The 21,617-nt window shown below is 43.8% G+C and overlaps 1 protein-coding gene across 1 annotated transcript; it reads left to right on the top strand.

Moving 5' to 3' along the window:
- Window positions 1-320: 320 nt before the first annotated feature.
- On the top strand, window positions 321-21,194 carry WFDC1 (WAP four-disulfide core domain 1). Its single transcript, XM_075039927.1, has 7 exons — window positions 321-766; window positions 7,772-7,967; window positions 8,558-8,641; window positions 11,290-11,430; window positions 12,646-12,687; window positions 15,005-15,079; window positions 15,984-21,194. Exons 1-6 carry the CDS (start codon window positions 620-622, stop codon window positions 15,061-15,063), a joined length of 669 nt encoding a protein of 222 aa, XP_074896028.1. The 5' UTR covers window positions 321-619; the 3' UTR covers window positions 15,064-15,079; window positions 15,984-21,194.
- Window positions 21,195-21,617: the final 423 nt, after the last annotated feature.

Here is a 21,617-nt window from a genome sequence, read left to right as displayed (position 1 = left end):
AACGTCAACTTGGTTTAATTAAAGCCCCTGCATGTTTATCACGTCTTTAAATCATTTTCTTCAAGCAAACTTCATATGAAGTTATCGCTTTGTCAAAACATGATCCAAAACCACAGCTCAGGGCACAGTGGGAAGCACACAAAGGGAGAGCTGAGTAGCTTGGGAAGTTTGGGTGAGCTGTTTGCTAGAAGCTGCCGAGCCCACCCCTCCAAGACCTTTATTTCCCCCTGCGGCAGCTGTCATCTGATCCCACGCTTTGGCTTTGAATAGGGCTGTCTGAGGATGCCAGATGTTGGGAACAAAGGTCTAAAAATAATCTTTCCAAATAATCGTCCCATCTATCATTCAAGGAGAGCGTGTGCTTTGTGTGAACATGTGAGCCGAGAACCTGATCTAACTTGGAGTAAAGAAGTTCAACAGCAGCTCCTGGCTTCTGCTTGTGGGATCCTTTTTTTTTTTTTCCCCCTTTCCCTTCCCAGAAGCTGCGCAGCGAAAAGCGGCTCTCACCAGCGATCAGCCCTCGCTCTCCTTCCCTCCCTGTCTCCCTCCCTCCTTGCCAAGACTCTGAATCGTCTCGATCCTGAAAGCCGGGCTCCTTATTTGATCTCTCCTGGGGAAAATGGATTCCAGGGTACTATCAGAGATGCATTTCTGTAAAAAGATCTTCACTGCAGCCTTGTGTGTCTTAGTTTTGCTGCCAGATTCGGGCTGTGCAAGGAATCTCTGGAAGCGTGCTCTACATCTGAAAATGACGGAGAAATACGATGTGAGTAAACTGTGGTGGGGTGATTTGGGGGGAGCTGGGTATGCTCACCGTGAAAGGGGAGTTTTCTTTACGTGAGTGTATCATTTTAGAATAAGAAGTATTTGAATCTGCAGGCTGTCTCTTTATAAAAGGGTTGCGTTAAGTTTCCCAGGCTGTACTAAACTTTTGCCACCTAGCTGCTGCAATGGGAAACTTGTAAAGCACACTTGGAAGAGTGAGAAGACATTGGTAAGGCAGCCGTCACTGCTTTTCCTAGAAACTTCATAGGGCAGCAAGGGAAGCATGAATGAGGAGAAGGGGAATGCAAAACCTACATATCTGGGGATAGATTTAGTGAAAAGAAGATAAATTGATTTGTTGCTTAGAGAAGGGAGGAGGGTTCCCTGCCCTGTTCCTCCACTGCCTTTTGGGGTAACTATGGGTAAATGTCTCCAGCTCCTAGTGATAATGTGCACTAGAGGGATGGTGGCATTGCCTAGCGTTTTGTAAATCACTGCAGCACAGAGACCTCCAGATCCACAGTGTCAGAGTAACGTGCCGATCACCTTAATGGGTGTAAAAAGCCAGTCAGAAAAATCCGTTCTCATGGCTGTACCATGCCTGGCATGTTCACTGGGAGCAGAGCTTCCCTCTGCTGCCCACACACTGGCAGTTTCTCAGTGGCACTGTCCATCCCTGCCCGCTTTTGGCAGACTTTCATGGGGTACTGAGTGCAACCACCATTTCCAGATCTGCAGTGGTACTTACAGCAGTAGTGCTGGAATTGAAACTGAAGCAGCAACAAATTACTGTGAGTGAAGAAAATGATGGTGCTGAGTCTTGTTCTGGTATGTCTGGGCCAAAAGACTGTTACAAATGGCCATGGAGGAAATGGGAGGGAAAAAAAGGAAAATAATTTGATAGTTTGACTTTCAGGACCTGCTGCTTAGAAAGGAAAAAAATTTGAAATTTTTACTTACTCCATTAAAGTACCCTTAGAAGCCAGCACTGACCCAGGGCTTCTGCCCCTTGAATCACTTAGATGGAAGCCCCAGCCAGTCTTTTTTCTCATGCTTGGGTTTGATTGCATCTTCCAGCCATTGCATGTACATAAACAGGTCCTTGGTGTCACATGGGCATTCCTCCACCTGTTTTCTGCAGCCACATATAAAAGCCTTTAATTTTAAAAGGATGCTTTTTTGCCCATGACATCTAGAGTGATGTTTGGAGACAGCTACATTTGGTTTGTGCAATTGCTGACTCAGAAGTGTGACACAGATCTTTTGCCTGTGCTCAATGAACTGAAATACGGTGCCCTTGTCTCCTTGAAATTTTGCAGAAAATGTTGTGCTGATATTTGAAAGGCACCCCAGTATTCTACAACATGAAATTTTCTTCATTGCAGCTTCCCTTAAGACAGGGTATCATCTGGGTTGCACTTTAACTGGAAAATGGTGACATGAAGAGCTGTGTTTCCTGCAAAATCACTCACTGGAAAGTGTATTTATTAGTATTTTCTTGTGTCATATTTCAATGCAAAGCTCAAATTCAATAGGAGCTATGAAGTAAATGACCCAGAGAGATAGGATAGGAGTAGAACAGGAATTTACATGTTGATCTTCAGATAATGCGCTCTGTAGAGGCACAGAGCCTGCTCCCCTGGGGATATATCCTCTTCTTTCAATCTGCAGTTCTTCAAAGGACTGTTTTTTCTGGCAGCCATGAATCCAGGTGCTACTGATCTGGCAAGCTCAGCTAGAAATGCTCATATTGACAGAAACATCTTATCTAGGGAAAACAGAAAATGCTTTTCTTTCTCCTTCTTCTCAAAGCCTTGTAAGGAGGAAGGCATCCACTCTCCATCCCCTTATCCATCAAGAGTCTGTTTTGGCAGGCCCTCCTGTTCCTCAGGGAGAGGCTTTCTTTTCTACCAAATGCTGTATGTTCCCTACAGTTTGAAAATCAGAGGCTGTGAATGGAACAGCTTATTTGTGAGTCACTTGGATAGAGGGATAAGAGATGGAGGCGCTTACGACAACACGCAGCCATACAGGAGATGGGCCATAGACATCCCTGTGGGACCTCCAGAAGGACACGGGCAAGGTCTGCAGAGGGAGGAGGCAGTGAGGGGTAGGGAGTTGACTGAGAGTTATGTCGTCTGAGTCCATAAAATCTGAGTCTATGGCAGGAAGAATGCATCCACCAAACTGCTGGCCGCAGAATGACGAGCAGGTGTTACAATGAGGAGCTGGCTTGAGGTGTAGCCAGGAGTTTTTTATTAAGGTGCCTGAGGAAGGGTGTTGGTTGGCAAGGAGGGGTCAAGTGGGAATTGAGAAGGGAGAAAGAGGAGAGGGAATACAGTGAGAAGAAAAAAATGGCAGTCACAGTGCAATGGAGGAGCTGGGCTTCCAGCTTTTAGAAAATCCAAGTATTTTACAGCCAGAGGGACACTTGTCAAGTTTAGTAATTTGCAGCTGGTATTCTGCAGCCCCCGCACAGTCTGTGGACTGTTCCCAAAGAGCAGAGGGAGGGAGCTACCTGGGAGTGGGCTTTAATTCATTATCAAGACACCCATATGTCTATTGGGAAAACCTGGGGCAGTCTTGATTTTATTCCAGTTTCAACTGCATCAAGCATTTTAGAAAAAAATCCAGCCGCCTTTTATAGATCTCCAGAAATGAAGAATCCCTTGCAGCTGCTGTAATGTTCTTCCAACAATGTATTTACTCTCCAGCTAGCTGTCATAAATCAACGCTGAGATACCCTCTTGTCGTGGTTTAACCCCAGCCAGCAACTAAGCACCACGCAGCTGCTCACTCCTTGCCCCCACCCCAGTGGGATGAGGAGGACAATTGAAAACAAGTAAAACTGGTGGGTTGAGATAAGAACAGTTTAATAATTGAAATTAAAAGAAATTATTATAATAATAGTAATAATTGTAGTGAAAAGGAAGATAACAAAAAGAGAGTGAAATATAACCCAAGTGATACACAATGCCATTGCTCACCAACCACTGACTGATGCTCAGTCAGTCCCCGAGCAGTGATCCGCCAACTCCCCCCAGTTCATATATTGGCCATGGTCTGGAATACCCCTTTGGCCAGTTTGGGTCAGCTGCCCTGGCTGTGTCTGCTCCCAACACCTTGTGCCCCTCCAGCCTTCTTGCTGGCTGGGCATGAGAAGCTGAAAAATCCTTGACTTGGTATAAACACTACTTAGCAACAGCTGAAAACATCAGTCTGTTGTCAACATTCTTCTCATGCTAAATCCAAGACACAACATTATACCAGCTACTAGGTAGAAAATTAACTTTATCCCAGCTGAAACCAGGACACCTCTTCATCTACCAGATTAGCACACATCCCATGAGATTTCTGTCCCACATATGCCTCAGAGTAACATATGAGCAGAACAGCCCTCAGCCTCTCCTTTGAAACCTGCCCACACACATACAAGCCTTGCACTGTATTCCCTGCTTTCCAGTCCTCTAATTGCTATTGTGCATCTTCTTTGAGCCCACCCTAATTTTGCAACAATCTTCCAGTACTGCAGACACCTGAACCAAAACTACTAATCCAGAGTCAATAGCAGGAGAATATTATTCCTATTGCTTTGGTCTTGTCCTTCAGTCTGATATTTGCAACTTTGATCACTGTGTTCTTCCAGGTCTTTGATAGAAATATTGGAGGGCTCTAAATTCCTCCTGACTGTGTATTGTTTCAGAGAAAAGGTGTTTTATGGGCAGTGTTTGGAAATACCTGCCAGGAGCAGAACTCGCTGACCAGAGGCTGGGAATAAACCTCATGTGTGATCTCAGGGGTGGCCATGCAGAATATAAATTAGCAGAGAATTGTGCTTTGACACAAGCCCAGGGTCCAGTTTCAGGCACAAATGATAGACCAGATCTGGGATTTTTTGGAAGCAGACTACATCACACAGTTAGTATTGAAAATATGGCTTGAGACTGAGTGATTACATTCAGGTTTGGTTTTTCCAAGTCATCTTTACTGACCTCCAGGATTCCTCAGCTGAACTCTGAACTTCCCCCTTATTTTGTTTCTGGATATCTCTAAGGCAGATATTGTTATTAAAATGACTTAATAAGTCTCCATGGGAAACAGCAATTTGCCTCCTGCATTGAAATATATTCTTAAAGGAAGAAATTTTGACTGTTGTCAAAATCTATATAAATAATAAATCTGAGCTATGCTCAGAGCTGAACTGTGAATCCTGGGAGAGCTTTTAAAAAGACCTTGTAGTCCATACCTGAAGACATCCTTAACCAGGCTATTTTGGGAATGAGGGAATCCCACATTCCCACTGGGATGGTTTATGTATACATAAACCAGTGGCAATGGTTTTGTTAGATCAAAGGCGCAAAAAATATTTTTTTTTCTACTATGAGGTTTTGAAAGAAAAGGGTTCAGAACAATAGGTGAAGAGAGAAAATGGGCAGGGAAATCATGAGGTACAAAGTTACTTGGCTAAAAATGTTGTATTGTTCCCAAACGGAAATCTCATTCATTGAGCCAACTGTTCATTGCAATTTTGGCTTCTTGGTTTCTGAATCATCTGTGAAGCAACTGCAGTAATTGTTTGGGGTTGGGTATTTTTTTTTTTTCATGTATCCATTATTTGCCAGTATTATTTTGGTCACATTTCAGTCTGCAGCTGACATTTCAAATAACAGAATAGTAAACTGTGACCTTCCAGGATGAATGCTCCCTCCAACAAGGAGACCTGTTAAATGTTTGGAACTGCACAAACTTACTGTTAAATGCTGTCTTATATCCCAAAATTATACTTGGTCCAAGCATTTTCTCTATTTAAAATCCAACAACAGCAAAATAAGTTGAACTTGCAATATCTTCAATTCAAAAGCATGTTATTTCAAAGCTGGAATGTTTTCAGATTTTGAGGAATGGGATGATGTGATAGCTTACACCTTGGTTTACACTTTAACATTGAAAACATCAAACCTACTTTGTGGCTCAAACAGCCTATCAGTTCATGGGAAAACAGCCTCATGGAAGGGGTTTTGAGCAGTTTCTTGTTCACTGAATGAAAACAACTAAGGAAAAAGCAGAAGAAAATTGTTTATTGATATTGGGAACAGGGCAGGCTGGTATGGGGAATGGGGCAGGAGGCTGTCATTTGTGGAAATATTAGGAACTCTCTGTCTCTCACACACTCACACACACACACACACACATTATTTAACCAGTTACAGATATAACCAGGATATGGATTTTCTTTAACGTAAACCTTGTAACAGAAATTGAAACTTTTAATCATCCTGACTTTTCTATATACTTCTACATTGGCTGACACTCAATCCCTGTGCAACCAGGCAGCGGAGAAACTTCGCTGCTCTCCGTTTCCCCCTAGCTATGGCTCAAAGAACAGAGGTCAGCTTTGGTGTAAAAAACACCACCTTATCGATACGATTCTACACTGTGTACAATGTGGAAGTAAAATTTCTCACATCAGTACCACAATGTACATCATTATTTCTTTTGGTGTCCCTTGGGATTGCCTTCGTTCTCTACATCAGGAATTATGCCTAGGGAGTGTAGATGATATAAAAGAATACACCGTTAGGGATAATTGATTGCAGCTTGGTCACATGTAGTGTGAGCCAGCGGTCAGTCCCCAGGGCAATGGACCTCCTGGAGCCTCTCCTAGGACATTTTTTTGGACAGGAACATCTGTGGACACGCTGTTTCGCAAAGGCACACATGCTCCACAGAAGACGTTGGGAATTTTCAACAATGAGGATGTAGCAGCATGTAGATAAAGAGGGATATTAGTCTCACCTCAAATTTCTCCATAGCTTGATGGTGAAATTTCCTAGAGACCCCCTCAGGGACAGTTGCACCATGTTGTTTCTTGGAATAACAACCCCAGTTGTTCGTCACTGATTTCGTAACACAACAGTGATCAGGCCAACTGTATATAGCTCTTAAACTCAACAGCCTGCTAGCAAGTGCACGGCAGCACTCAATTCATACGTCTGGCTAGATGCTGATCTCTTTTAAAAGTGCAAATCCAGAATACATCTTTTGATTTGATTAGAGCTTATTAATGTTTGTTAATAAATCTGAGAACTGATTGCCCTGCGTACTTTATGCTGCTCTGGGGAGCTGAGCTCAAGCCCGGAGATGAGTAGTTTAGCCATAGGTGAGAAAGGAGTGGGCTTGGGTGATTCACCTCTCCATCAGAGGGAGTTGGCTTCTTGCTAATATGCCACCAGCGTGAATAATATCTCAATGCTGCCTCTTATAAATGTTTCTGGTAAAATCCTGTGCCTGTTAGTCCACTTTAAATCTCCCTTGTCCTTTCGGTGTGCAGTGAGCAGCCGGGCTCCTTTCTGCTCTAGTCAAACACAGCCTCATTTTCTTTGGGATTAATCTGACATCACCCGGACAGATCTCACCCAGATCAACTCATGCTTTAGAAATGGTCTCTAATTTAACAACCCAGGACCCCACAGTGGATAAGCTTGAAAGACTCCCTTATAAGTTCTGGTCCAGAAGAAGGTGATGAAGGTAGAAGGAGCCTATTGAGGAGACAGGTGGTACCTGGGGCATTAGTTCCAGGTCCCGTTTGGGGATGTAACCTCAAAACAATACAGCATCATCATTTCCACTGCTTTACTATCAAAGTGTTTTGGTGTGCTCATCATGAGGATGCCTGGAGCCTTTCTCTCTGTTTCTTAGACAAGTATAAAAGACTTTAAAGGATTTTTTTTTTTTTACCTCTTCATTGTCATTAGAATAACCTTAATTACAAAATGAGTTCCACACAATAATTTGGTGGTTTGGTGTTTCCAAAGCAGTGTGCTCAGGTGATCATATAGCTCTCTCTTCAGTGTGCCGAAGACAGGGCTGGAGGAGCTGACCGGTTAATTCTCCTCTCTAATGAACACTTGAAAACCACTTTGAAAATCCCTCTTCTGTTTCAACTGATGAGATGTTTGGTATTCACCTTATGCCAAACCTTTGTTTCCTTTCTTTTCTTTGCAAGGATTATGAGTACCCTCTTCATTCTCACAGTTCCCACTACCAGAAGAACGACCGCTGCCCCCCACCACCCCAGACTTTGCCTGACCGAGCCTGCGAGGTGCCCAGCTGCCGCTCGGATTCAGAGTGTGAAAGGCACAAACGCTGCTGCTACAATGGGTGCATCTACGCCTGCCTGGAATCTGTACAGCCACCGCCAGGTAGAGTGGACCCAGCGATCAAACTGGTAGAGGAGCATGCAGAAACGATGGTAGTCATCCCCACGTGCGTTGGGTCGTGGGTAGGAGGCATGGTTTGAGTTCTGAGTTGAGGATAAAGCTTCAGTTTCACACTTCTGATTTCTGGGATGATTGCTGAATCGAAAAATTATCTAAGGCCAGCTGGTGTTGCAAAATTTCCACCAGCACAAATGGTAGAAGTCACTTGAGGCCAGTTCTTGTCCTGGGATTATATATTCAGGAAAAGAAAGAATCCCAATCTGAATTAGTGCACACAGAAGCGAGGCAGCCATCTCATCTGATCCGTGCCATGGGAATGGAAGATGGGAAACAACAGCCGCTTTGGCCTTTATGACACCAGGTTCCTGTGGCCCTGGATAACATGCATGGCTCTCTTGCCACTGGAACAACAAAAGCATAAATATAAGTATCTTGCTGAAAACTCAACTCTGTCCTTCAGGAGCCTGGCAGCCTCATCACTGGCTGTTAGAGGAAATCTATTACTTTTCCATAATTGTGTGCCCTATGGCTACTCCACCTTGACTCTGGTTTCTTGTTTCTGTCTTTTACAGTTTTAGACTGGTTGGTTCAGCCCAAACCCCGCTGGCTGGGAGGAAATGGGTGGCTTTTGGATGGCCCAGAGGAAGTCTTACAAGGTACAGTACGTTTCATTGTCTTCTCTGCGGTATTGGTAGTTATACAAAGGCACTAAATAATATATACAACATACACAGGGCCTGCCAGGGATATTGGGATGCTGGGGCTGCTGGTGTTTGTCTGGAGTTTCCATAGGAATAACACTGTGTCATGCTGGGGGCTAGTTTCTGGTGCACTAAATCAGTTGCTTTTTATGGATATGGCTTATCCAGCAGAGCACTAGGAATGCTCCAGGGAACCGGATTTGTATCCATTCTTGAAATAAGTAGAAATATATCTTTTTTTTAGAAAAAGGCTTTGTCAGCATACACGTATTTTCTGCCAGCTTCCTGATAGACTGTGGGAGGACTTGGATTAGGACATCTTTTAATCCAGAGTGGCCTCATCGCACAGATGCCTTGGGCTGGGGCTGAGGCTTTTGGATCTGAAGGCTGCTTTGAACAAGAGCCCTGGCAAACTGCTGCAGAGTTGTGTCAAGCTGACATGGAGCTGAGAGCATCTAAGCTTGAGGACTGCTAATGAGATTGGGCTTCTCAGGTTAATTCCATAGGGAAAGGTCTTTTAATTAATTTTTTCCAATACCTCAAAGTGAAACAAGGAGGGAGTAGGGAGGTGGGAAGAGAAGTTTTCTTCTACGAGACATTCCCAGATGTATGTATGCCTGAGGTTCTTAATTTCTTTGTGGAAAGGCTACTCCAGCTTTTGATCAGCTTTAGTCAGACACAGGTAATGCCAATAAATTACCCCCTCTGGTCTTACACAGATGGTGTGAGACCTGCCAAACCTTGACTCTAATCTATTATGGAAACTCCTAGTTCTTCAAGAGAAAATTCTGCCTCCAGCTCATTGGAGTTGCACTGCTAGAAATAAGATAAAATAGGTTCCTCCTCATCCATCCTTGTCATGCTTATATTATTTGTCCTTATCTTAACACCTTCATCTCAGCTTGGCGGAGTAATTAGTGAAATAAAAACCATCAGTCACGGCATGAGAATTACAGCAGAGGTCCTTGAAATTAAAATCCTGGCAAATGAAAGGGTGGAGTGTCCCTGCATAGTCTGTACCTTTAATGGACACAAACACTGCCTGTAAATCCTGCTTTACTTTCTTATTCTGCTCTGCACTTGCTGGATATCCAGGATCAAGGCGGCTAAAGCCTCCGTTTGTAACAGAGGATGGTACTGCCTTACTCCATAGTGAGTCACATCTGAGGTTTAAATACATCAGTAAGTTAATGGGTGTGGAGCAAAGAACAAAGCAGCAAACTGCCAACTTCCTGGTCACGTTTCCCTGATTCCTCACCCAGCCGAAAACACTGGCTAGAACAGACTTATGGCTGCTTGGAGGGAATAGCCGTGAGGAGGCACCAACCACCAGTGCGAGCATGGTAGGCAGCGGTGGTCTGTCTTCATCACACTCCAGCCCTTTCGCAGATCCAGCACAACAGGCTGTGGGAAGGGCGTCATTACAGGTAATCGGGATGACCTGCACTCCCCATATCGGGCTAGATACATCAGTTTTTGTTTAAGGTGTGAACTGGATCACCTGCTCTGCCAGGCTTCTTTGGAGATGTTAACTCCTTGGTGGCCTTGCATGGGAAGTAGTCTGAGATCCTGTCTGGAAGGAGATGCAGAAGAAGGTAGCTGTGTTGTCATATTTTAGTTACCTGTGGGCGTTAATCATAGAATCATACAATGGTTTTGGTTGGAAGGTACCTTAAAGATGACCTAGTTCCAACCCCCCCTGCCATGGGCGGGGACACCTTCTGCTAGACCAGGTTGCTCAAAGCCCCATCCAACCTGGCCTTGAACACCTCCAGAGATGGGGCATCCACAACCTCTCTGGGCAACCTGTGCCAGTGCCTCACCACCCTCACAGTGAAAAACTTCTTCCTTATATCTAATCTAAATCTACCCTCTTTCAGTTTAAAGCCATTACCCCATGTCCTATCACTACATGCCCTTGTAAAAAGTCCCTCTCCAGCTTTCTTGTAGGCCCCCTCTAGGTACTGAAAGGCTGCAATGAGGTGTCCCCGGAGCCTTCTCTGCTCCAGGCTGAACAACCGCAACTCTCTCTCAGCCTGTCTTCGTAGGACGGGTGCTCCAGCCCTCTGATCATCTTCATGGCCCTCCTCTGGATTCGCTCCAACAGGTCCATGTCCTTCTTATGTTGAGGGCCCCAGAGCTGGATGCAGTCCTGCAGGTGGGGTCTCACCAGTGCGGAGTAGAGGGGGAGAATCCCCTTCCTTGACCTTCTTTTGATGCAGCCCAGGATACGGTTGGCTTTCTGGGCTGCGAGCGCACATTGCCAGCTCACATCCAGCTTTTCATCCACCAGTACCCCCAAGTCCTTCTTCTCAGGGCTACTCTCAATCCACTCATCGCCCAGCCTGTATTTGTGCTTGGGATTACCCTGACCCATGCTCAGGACCTTGCACATGGCCTTGTTGAACTTCATGAGGTTTGCATGCGTCCACTCCTCAAGCCTGTCAAGGTCCCTCTGGATGGCATCCCTTCCCTCCAGCGTGTTGACCGCACCACACAGCTTGGTATCATCAGCAAACTTGCTGAGGGTGCACTCTATCCCACTGTCCATGTCGCTGTGGACATTAAAACCATGATATATGACCTGCAGGCTTCTTTTGCAGCTGAGGCCTGCAGTACCACTGAGGATGGAGATGAGCCTCTGCATTGCCCCACAGGCTATGAATGCCATATCATCAATCCAGGTAACACGGCGGAAGGAATCCCTAACAGGGGCCAGTGCATCAAGCTCCGTGGAAATCCAGGTCAGTTGATGGGAAATCTCTCTTCCTTTCTTGTTCTGTCATGCAAACATCAGTAAGGGACGGTGCCCTCTCATGGCTTTAAAGGAGATCTGGTGGTACATCTGCTCTCATGGGTTTTCTGGGCAGCCCAAGGCCCCAAGGCAGCATGTGACAGCTGGGCTGGGAGACAGTCCCCGCTCTGCAGCAATCTCAAGTCTCTAATGCCCTTGATGTTGGCTGAGCTACGTGAAATAATACCCAAAGCAGGGGACACGCTTATTGTTTGCTCTGTATGTCAGTGTCCTCTGGGATTCTGTAAGCAGAGCAGGTAGTAACCTGCATGTGCCATTATTACGCAGCACAAAAAATAGAAATATTTATATATTACTACACACTTAACTAAGCAATGTGAGTTTCAAATTCCAGTTTTGACTTCTGACTTTGCTTTCTGCATCCAAAACATTGTTCTCTTTATTCTGCTGACACAGTGTCCAATAAAGGAACTTATATAAGCCAAGCTATTTTCCAGGAAAACTCATAATATGTCTAGGTATGTGTAACTTAATTGAATAGTAGGATATATATGTCTGCACTGGGCCACAAATCATGTCAGCATAGGGACATGAGACATCAGTTTTGCCATTTGGTCACTGTAAAAGCCAGGGAAAGCATCAAACCAGATCTCTGAACAGCTTCCATAAAAGACTAAGATTTTTTCCAGGGCTTTTTGATCATCTCTTTTATTCTTTTATAACTTTTTCTTTAATAACATCCATAGTAAGTAATGTAATGTATAGCTGTATGGCTCTTAGACACGAGGTATTTCTAAGAGCTTAAATAATTGTGTAAATGGTAAACAGAAAAACCTAGCTGGAACTTGAATTATGTAAAACACTAATAGATGGTCTGAAATTTTACCCAAATTTTCTTTCATTTGAGAAAGTTGGTGATTCCTTGACTCGTAGCTACTGAAAAGAACATAACATGCTAGTGGCCAGCAGTTAACCACTCTCAGGGAAAGTGAGTTGTGTCCACATAGTTCAATAATATTAGCAGTTTTATGAGAGGTTTATAGCAGCCTACACTACTTCAGCTGCAGAGATCTTTTATTTTCCTGCTTGTGAGGTTATTATTTCCATATCTATAATTTCTCTGTGCTGTACACAGAAGGCCGGAGCTTAATACAAAGAATGAAGGCTGACTGGACATGTTCTCATTCCATACCTTCTTTTTCAGATGGACGCAATCTGAGGCATAAGTATTACAAGGAATATTTTGGTAAGCCGCTGGCATGAAGTGTTTGCTATTATTAAGCTTTATAGTTATTGCATTGCTTACAAGGAATTTGCTGCTTATGAAATGAAGGTTTGTACATAGCAAAAAGAGATTCTTTAGCCTCAGCTCTCTATGCCTTGGTCAAAAGATCTTATTTTAAGATCTGCAGTGCCCTGACTGTGGACTCTTGAGAATCACTATCTCCAGCTGTGACACAATGTGTTAAATGGCTCAGCCTTCTGCCAGGGGTTCCCACCCAAGGAGTAAGAAACACCCAATCCAATAACCTTTTGTTGTTTTTATTTTTGGAGCTTTGCTCATGGCCCAGGACTACTTGCAGATGAACACAGAACTCTGTCAAAATCAGGGTCTTTTGCGAAGAGCTTGTATTGTATGTGATAAGAGATGATTGGAGCCCTCTGAATCAGTCCCTTATTGTTATCTGCAACCACAAGAGGTGTCAGGTCCCTTGCACAAATTGACAGATACGTGTCTTAAAGAAGGCAGAAGGATCTTCCAGCAGATCTCTTTTCTCATGGCTTCAAAGCTCCTGGTTTCTGCTACCTCTTGGATCTAAAGAGGGACAGCCAGATCAGATTGCAATTGATATTCAGATATAATTAGACAACATCTTTGATATGATAAGATTTATGAACAGCCAAGTTTGGCCAGTTCAACTGGTAAAACTGTGAAAGGATTTCCTTTCCTCTTTCCAGCGGGCTATCACAGCTTTCCCAGAGAACTGCTAAATAATGAGACCAGTAACTCTGTAGTGCTTAGAGAATCTTGAGAAAACATTTCATAGAATCATAGAATAATAGAATGGTTTGGGTTGGAAGGGACCTTAAAGATGACCTAGTTCCAACCCCCCTGCCATGGGCAGGGACACCTTCTGCTAGACCAGGTTGCTCAAAGGCCCATCCAACCTGGCCTTGAACACCTCCAGGGATGGGGCATCCACAACCTCTCTGGGCAACCTGTGCCAGTGCCTCACCACCCTCACAGTGAAAAACTTCTTCCTTATATCTAATCTAAATCTACCCGCTTTCAGTTTAAAACCGTTACCCATCATCCTATCACTACACTCCCTGTGAAAGAGTCCTTCCCCAGCTTTCCTGTAGGCCCCCTTTAGGTACTGGAAGGTTGCTCTAAGATATCCCCAGAACCTTCTCTTCTCCAGGCTGAACAACCGCAACTCTCTTTCAGCCTGTTGCCATAGGAGAGGTGCTCCAGCCCTCTGATCATCTTCATGGCCCTCCTCTGGACTTGCTCCAACAGGTCCATGTCCTTCTTATGTTGAAGGCCCCAGAGCTGGATGCAGTCCTGCAGGTGGGGTCTCACCAGTGCAGAGTAGAGGGGAAGAATCACCTCCCTCGACCTGCTGGTCACAATTCTTTTAATGCAGCCCAGGATACGGTTGGCTTTCTGGGCTGCAAACACACATGGCCTTGTTGAACTTCATGAGGTTCGCATGGGCCCACCTCTCAAGCCTGTCAAGGTCCCTCTGGATGGCATCCCTTCCCTCCAGCGTGTGACCGCACCACACAGCTTGGTATCATCAGCAAACTTGCTGAGGGTGCACTCAATCCCACTGTCCATGTTGCTGACAAAGATTTTAAATGGTGCCAATCCCAATACCAACCCCTGAGGAATGCCACTTGTCACTGCTGTCCACTTGGACATTGAGCCGTTGACCGCAACTCTTTGAGTGCGACCATCCAGCCAATTCCTTATCCACCAAGTGGTCCATCTGTCAAATCCATGTCTCTCCAATTTAGAGATGAAGATGTCATGCAGGACAGCATCAAATGCTTTGCACAAGTCCAGGTGATGTCGTCAGTTGCTCTTCTATCCGCCAATGCTGTAACCCCATTGCAGAAGGCTGCCAAATTTGTCAGGCATGATTTTCCCTTAGTGGAGCCATGTTGGGTGTCACCAATCACCTTGTTATTTTCCATGTGCCTTAGCATAGTTTCCAGGAGGATCCGCTCCATGATCTTGCCAGGCACAGAGGTGAGGCTGACTGGCCCGTAGTTCCCTGGGTCTTCTCTTTTTTCCTTTTCAAAAGTGGGGGTTATGTTTCCCCTTTTCCAGTCAGTGGGAATTTCTCCAGACTGCCACAACTTCTTAAATATGCTGGGTAGTGGCTTAGCCACTTCATCTGCCAGTTCCCTCAGGACCCACAGATGCATCTCATCAGGTTTCACAGACTTGTACACCTTCAGGTTCCTTAGATAGTTGGTCTCGAACTGATCTTCTCCTACACTAAGTTAGCCACAGACTAACTTAAAATCTAACTTTGCTGATATTTGTTTTACAGGGAGCAATTCCAACAATGTGGTCGGCTATGTGAAAAACCAGCAGAAGCATTTAGGCTAATCAAAGGTGTGCCTGGGTAAGTGTCCTGTGAATAAAGGGAAAGCTGGGTGACAATAGTTGGTGCTTAGTATGCAATTATTTAAAGAAAGGGTCATTTGAGGGTGAAATTACCTCTCATCAAAAAGCCAGTGTAAGGACAGCACCTTAAAACTATGCGCAGGCTCCATGAAACACCTATGTGGACAAACAGATGGTGCTGTAAAAGTGTCTCAAGAACCTGTGGCGTTGGAGATTGAGCTCTGCAAACTGTCCATGGAGAAGTTAATGTCTTTCCCACTTTTTATTCTAATTTCACAAGATGCACCTGATTCCTTTGAAGAACCTTTGCCTTGTGGGTGTTTAGAGGATGGAGTGACCTTCAGGATGAACAATAAATGCTGCAAAACTTTGTGTGCCTTAAGACTTTAAACTTTCAGTTTAGGGACTTCTTCTAATGCAGGTATAACTGCTCCTCCAAGACAAATTAAAAAGTTCTTTATTCTGGACTGACTGCAATAAGAGTCAGCCTTGCAAATACTTAGGCACATGAGTGATTTTTGTGGGATAACTTTATGTGTGTGGACAATTGCATTGAATAATGTGACCCAGTCATGTGAGCAAATGTACATATATCTGGCCAGAGCAAAGCCAACTGAAAAAGCTCCAATCATTTAATCAGGCTTTGGATTAGGCAAGAATGAAAATATTTATTATACCAAAGGTTCTGTGCCAAGATGGTTTTGTCAACACTTTCAGCTTCACTTTAAAACTAACTTGAGCTTAACTGGCAGTTATGAAAACAAAGCAGTTCAGTATGTCTTTTATGTACCTACGTCAGGCTGACTGTTAAGATTACACAGCTACATAAGGACAAGATCTGTGCAAACATCCCAGGAAGGATAAATATTTTAATTCCTCTTTCTTGTTTGATTTTCACCCAGCTGGACCACTCTGTTAAGCAGCTGTCAAGGAACACTTTACCCAACAGTTTTCTGTTTTGGAAGAACTCTGGTCCCAAATCTCCATGAGCACGTCTCCAGCATTACCCTGATCCCTGCCCATCAGTGATAAAAAGACATTGCTATTCAAGGAACAGGATGAGTCTAGATTTTAAGTCTATCGGAAAGGTGAGAAATGCGATCCCCTGAAAGAAACCACACCATTTATGAGCCGCCCTTTTACCATGAAATGCAAATACCTCCAAGCGGATCCCTATAAGCCACAGCACCATTATCAGGCTGCTGGAACAGAGCCTGCCCTTTATGTGTGTGTTATGTGACTGATTCAGATTTCATGACCACAAAAATAACTCAGTATTCTAAAAATGAAGTGACGTCAGAATTGTACCTAAATATCATATCTAAGTTGCATTAAGATAGGCAAGGCTGTAAGACTAAAGGGGCTCTCTGGATCAAATCCAATGCCCGCCTGTCTTGAACAGCTACTTTAAATAAGCCTTTTCATAAGCTTAAAGTTCAAAGAAACCTGCAGGTTTCTTCTTTTCCTATTTATACCTAGGGTTCACCAGGTTTGACACCCAATCTACAAGCCTAAACCTGAAGTCTTAAGAATTTGAGGAACTCTGACCTAGGAGCAGAACAGGTTTTATAAATTTTATTTTTTTTTTTAAGTTACTTTCCTTTAGCTTCTCAGTCTGGTGAGCTGCAGATTGAAAGCTAATGATAGAACAGATTTCTTTCTACAGTATCTAAGCAGACACACGTGTGCCCATTTTTTTAAGTTGTTGTTTTTAGCAGCACAGTTAACACTCACGAAATGTACATCTGCATTTTTGTACCTGCAAAACCTCAGCAAGAGGGCTGAAGTCTGGATTATTTGTTGCACATATTAGAAAAGCAAAAGCAGGATAAATTTGTGTGATTAAAAGGATTGTCTGGCAGATGGGCAACTGCTCTTTAGAAGTCCTGTACCTTTATGTTGACTTCCATAAATCCTTAAGGTCAAGTTATTTGTATTTGGGTCTTACAGCTTCTTTTAGCTGTTTAGCATTATAAAATGGAAAACACATTTTCTGTAAATGTTTTCCTTTTCTGTGGCAGTCTTAAAGGGACAGTTGCTTTTCATTTTGACAAATCTGCCAGAATTGCTAGGCAAAAGAAGCCACGTTTGCTGCCTTGTTTAGTACATGTCCCCGTCTGCATGCATAAAATTAGCATTTTAATATGCAGAGTAGTAGCAATGTATATAAATACCCAATTCACAAATACAAGTGCCTGCTTCCACCCACAAACTATGGGATATTTTTTTTCCACTCACCAAATGGTTTAAGCCAAAGCTAAGACACCTATAAAAGACTTGATACTTTGCATATGACATTTGCAGCTGGAGAGATGAAAGATGACAAACTGTTCTTCTGTTTCCTATCATAAACAGGCACACACTTCGATGCTTTACGGGGCAAAGGAACAGATGAAGGGCTCCACATTTTCCTAAATATCTTCATTTGTTGAGCTCCATTCACTTCTTTGTGCCTTTGTGCCAAGTTGTAGGTATTAAATGCAACACGATATTCCGACAGATCTATTTCTAGAATTTTATGATATACAACTTCATAAAATGATACCTTAACTCCTCCTGAGAGACAGGAGTCCATCCATATTTTATAGTTCCAATCTCAGTTTAGGCTGGCAACTTACCGCTTTGCCACTGACATTACATGACAACTTAAAGCAGTGCAGCTCGTAATGGAAGTCTTAATGCAGCCTTGCTCCTAGGTGCTCCTTAGTGAAGTGAGTTGGCTTTTTTCAGCATTACTTTTTGCAGAAAAATCAAATTCTGGTTAAATGAGCAAAGCCCTTCAGTGGTTACTGCTAAGTCCCAAAGAGTAAATGCCAAATCGTTCTATTTTAAAATAAAAAATTCAGCACCTAAAAACCTGTGAGGATCTAGTTGAAAAATTTGTGTTGAACATTAACAAATTTGCAAGATTAAAACTTCAGATCTCAACCTAATCTTGCAAAGCATCCAAAAATATGCTTGATTTGAGTGGACACATTCACTTCAGTGGCTGCTTTTTGGTAGCTACAAAAGCACATAACTGACCACCTTGCTGGATGGGATGGTAAAGATATTTTCTACTTGCAAAAGGAATTTTTAAAAAAGAGAATTGACAAATTAATGATTTGTTGATGAATTTCTGTTTACTGGATGTTATCAAAGACATCACCCTTCCTCATGGTGCTATAATGCTTGGAGTTTTTTTCAAGTTAATTCTTTTCAAGTTATTAAATGTCAAACTCAGAAACAAAAGCCCAGGAAGAGACTTGTCCAAATGCTGTTTTCAACACTGACATCCGTCACGTTGAAACAAAAGCACAGACCGAATGAGTTGTCCTCAGCTTGTCTTCTCTCCAAAGACAAATGGCTTAACAACAGTCTTGTGAAGCACAGTAGGAAATCACTAATGTAGGTTGGTTTTAATGTTTCTATGTACACTTTAAAGCATGTTTGGTGCTATAATAAACTTTACGTGTATCACTGTGTGCTAGCAATGCTCATGGCCTTCCAGATCCTCGAGCGCTGCCGGTGGAGCTGCTCTGCCTTGCAGCAGCCGAGGATCTGCGGCAACCCCAGGCAGACCCTTCCCGGTTCCTGCCCCTGGTGCTTAGGCGTGTACAGGTTCTGCCACTTCGGTGCTCAATAAAAAGTGACCAGTATATTTTTCAACTCTGCCTAGTTTCAGTTGTGTGTTCTTGATGTACGCTTGGCTTCGAATTACAACAAAAAGGACAAATCTTTTAAATTTTAATTGTTGGCAGAGCTCAGAAAACGTAGGCATAGGGAGGCAAAAGTCATTTTGTCCACTGGAAGGGAGGTGACAGACCCCCAAAACACATCTGCCACCGGTGTCCCCGTTCAGAGGGGCCGCCTTCGTGGGTCAGACACTCATTCCATTCTTGGCACCTTCATTTCTGTTGCCCGAAGAGGAGCTGATGGGCAGTACTGTGAAGAGGATAGTGATGGTGACCCAAGCAGAAGGTGACCCTTTTATTTGAGAAGGCATTTTCCTTGTTGATTCAGAGCTGTCGTTCGCTGCCGGACGGGTTTCAGCTGCCAGCTCAGGTGGCTTGTGCTGCACAAGCAGCTGCTCAGACAGCTTTGCAGAAGGCCAAGGCTTGCTCGAAGGGTGGAAAAGTAAACCAAGTGACAGGCCAGTGTTGGGCTGGTGCCTACTGCAGGATACTGGAGCTGAAAGAGGAGCCTTGTGCCGAGAGGTTGGACTGCTGAGCGCTGTGTCTCCAGGAGCAGGCAAGACTTCACCGTCCCACCAGTTCCACCCACACTGGTCCTGCTCTACCTGCAGGAGTCCTTCTGCATTACTTCCTATCTGCCCTGAAACCATAACAGAGGAGTCCCAGAGGGAGAAACTGCCTCTAATTTAGCCAAGGAGGGAATAGCAGTGGGTTTCATTGCTTTGGAAATGTTTTCTGTGGGTTTTGAGAAGACGCCAGGTAGCATGAGGTGTCAAGGTAGCTCTTCAGCCTGGCAGTGAAGTTATCCTTGGGATCACTTGAACTTCTCAACGGCAATGGCCATATGGCCTGTTTGGATGGGGAGATTACGGGATGTGTGTACGTAACTCGTGCCTCCTGCTGTGAAGTGCAAGGTGGACTAAGTACCTTGGCTTCCAAGAGAAGGATCTATTTGGTGAACGCCAGAAAATTTTGGTTTGATTTCAGCTTGTCTCCATGTTAATGTAAGCAAATACAGTTTCTGTTGATGTAACTGGCTGATGGTCTTTGTGGAAAAAACATTGTGTGACCTAAAGTATCATCTGCAGATGGCACTGAAGTGCTATCAGTGCATCCGTGAACCTGAGAGCTGGAATCAACAGAAGGACAAACATTGTAATAGATCTTCAAGAAGTCAGGGGTCTGCATTAAAACCACGGCCTGCATCTCTAGGTCAGCAGTCTGCAGAAGTTGTAAATATGAGAATAATAAAAAAAACCTGCTGTAATTTTGACATGCCTAGTTCAGAGCTCCATTAAGCTTTGTGGTGCAGAAGCGTTTTGGTTACCTTCAGGAAGCTGTTCCATAGTTTCATGAGCACTGAAGAAGCCTATGAGGTTGAGACAATCCATAGAAGAGTCTTTGGAGACTGACAGTTCCTCTTTGCCCGCTACATAGCAGGGATTTTTTCATACAGGGGGTCGTTTACTTCTCCCACCTCACACTGTCTACGCAGGCTAGATTCTTCTCTGGAGGTTGTGTCAGGTGAGCATCGATTGTCTGTGGCAAGAGGATTTACAGCATCATTTTGTGTCCTTTAAAGATAAATAAAAAAGACACCTTTTGCTGGTGATTCTGCAGAGGTAAGCCGTATTTCTTCCCATTATTTTCTCCTTCTTGTTACCTCTCTATGTAAACAAAGCAGCAAAGACCATGGGAGAAGCTGTGCAAAGCAAAAAAGACCTTTTGACAGTTTCCAAGACAGAGATGCGGGTGGTGGGGCTCATTCCATCCCACCTGAGCCGCCCCACCAGACGGGTCTCCCAGTTTAAGCAGTGGAGGTTGTGCAAACCAACCGAGAGATTTAATTAAATTCCCCATTCCTTTCTGGTGACGCACCTAGGGACAGACCTAAGGATTTTACGTAGCCTTTATCAGCAGCATTGACAAGATGGAAAGGGACCGTGGCCAAAGCTTTGTTCTTTGCTTTTATAACCAGGAGCAGCAGATGTTCTGCCCAGGGACCTGGGAAAAACCCGACCTGAAAGCAGAGTATTTGGATTTTTGTATAGCAGCAAACTCAGTAAATTCTACCCATGCACCAGAGTCTTTTTCCCTCAAGGTGGCACAAGAGGAACAAAAGTGTGACAAGCCCTGGTTATGGCAAGGGAAGCAGGTGAAGGAGCTGTGAGTTTTGAACTGAAAGCAGCACCCTGCCCTCACAGCAGCAACGTTTTGGGTTTGCATCATCTCACTTTACAGCTGCTTTGCTGTATACGTCTCCATAACAGATATTTTCTATTTTTAAAAAAACCAACAACGGTTTCCCAAATAACCTACTTAGAATTGGAGTCTGACCCTGAGCTTTATTATCCAATTAAACAGGAAATACTATAAAGGTACTGTAATTGGGCTGTGTGTTGTTTTTATGGTGTGAAGATTATGTCCTATACAAGAATGAAGAAATGTAACTTGTATTAGTGTTGTTTTCTTTATTTGATAGTCTCAATTCAGTTTATTCCCAGCATTTTCTGAGCCTTGAAATAGCAAAATACATGAGTTTTCCATTAAATTTCCTAACAGGCAGAAATCAAAAGCAGCAAGAAAATGAAACTTCAGTCCATTCAGCAATTTTGCAGGATGCATGGCAAATAGTCAGCAACAACTGCATTTTCTTTCTGCATTTATTCAATTTCCTTGGTGCTAAAATGTAATTTCATGTTACAGGACTGAATGAACATAAAAATGACAGACAGGGCTGTGGTCCTGAGCCCAAACAAAACTGTTTCTTCTGAGCTGCAGGTCTGCTGGATAATAAGCCACAACACACCAATTAATATGGTGCATTATTATGCTCATCAACTCATATTTCTCCTTTTCTGT

This window comes from Buteo buteo, chromosome 11 (genome assembly GCF_964188355.1).
Source record: "Buteo buteo chromosome 11, bButBut1.hap1.1, whole genome shotgun sequence".
Lineage (NCBI taxonomy): Eukaryota > Metazoa > Chordata > Aves > Accipitriformes > Accipitridae > Buteo > Buteo buteo.
Note: the sequence above shows the minus strand (reverse complement) of the source record. Positions and strands in the feature narration are given on the sequence as shown.

Bases quoted from the DNA above. Each gene is read 5' to 3' on its own strand.
- WFDC1 (XM_075039927.1), top strand. From the start codon at position 620: ATGGATTCCAGGGTACTATCAGAGATGCATTTCTGTAAAAAGATCTTC. The intron at 8,642-11,289 runs GTACAGTACGTT...CTTCTTTTGCAG, and splicing joins CCCAGAGGAAGTCTTACAAG to CTGAGGCCTGCAGTACCACT. The intron at 12,688-15,004 runs GTAAGCCGCTGG...TTTGTTTTACAG, and splicing joins GTATTACAAGGAATATTTTG to GGAGCAATTCCAACAATGTG.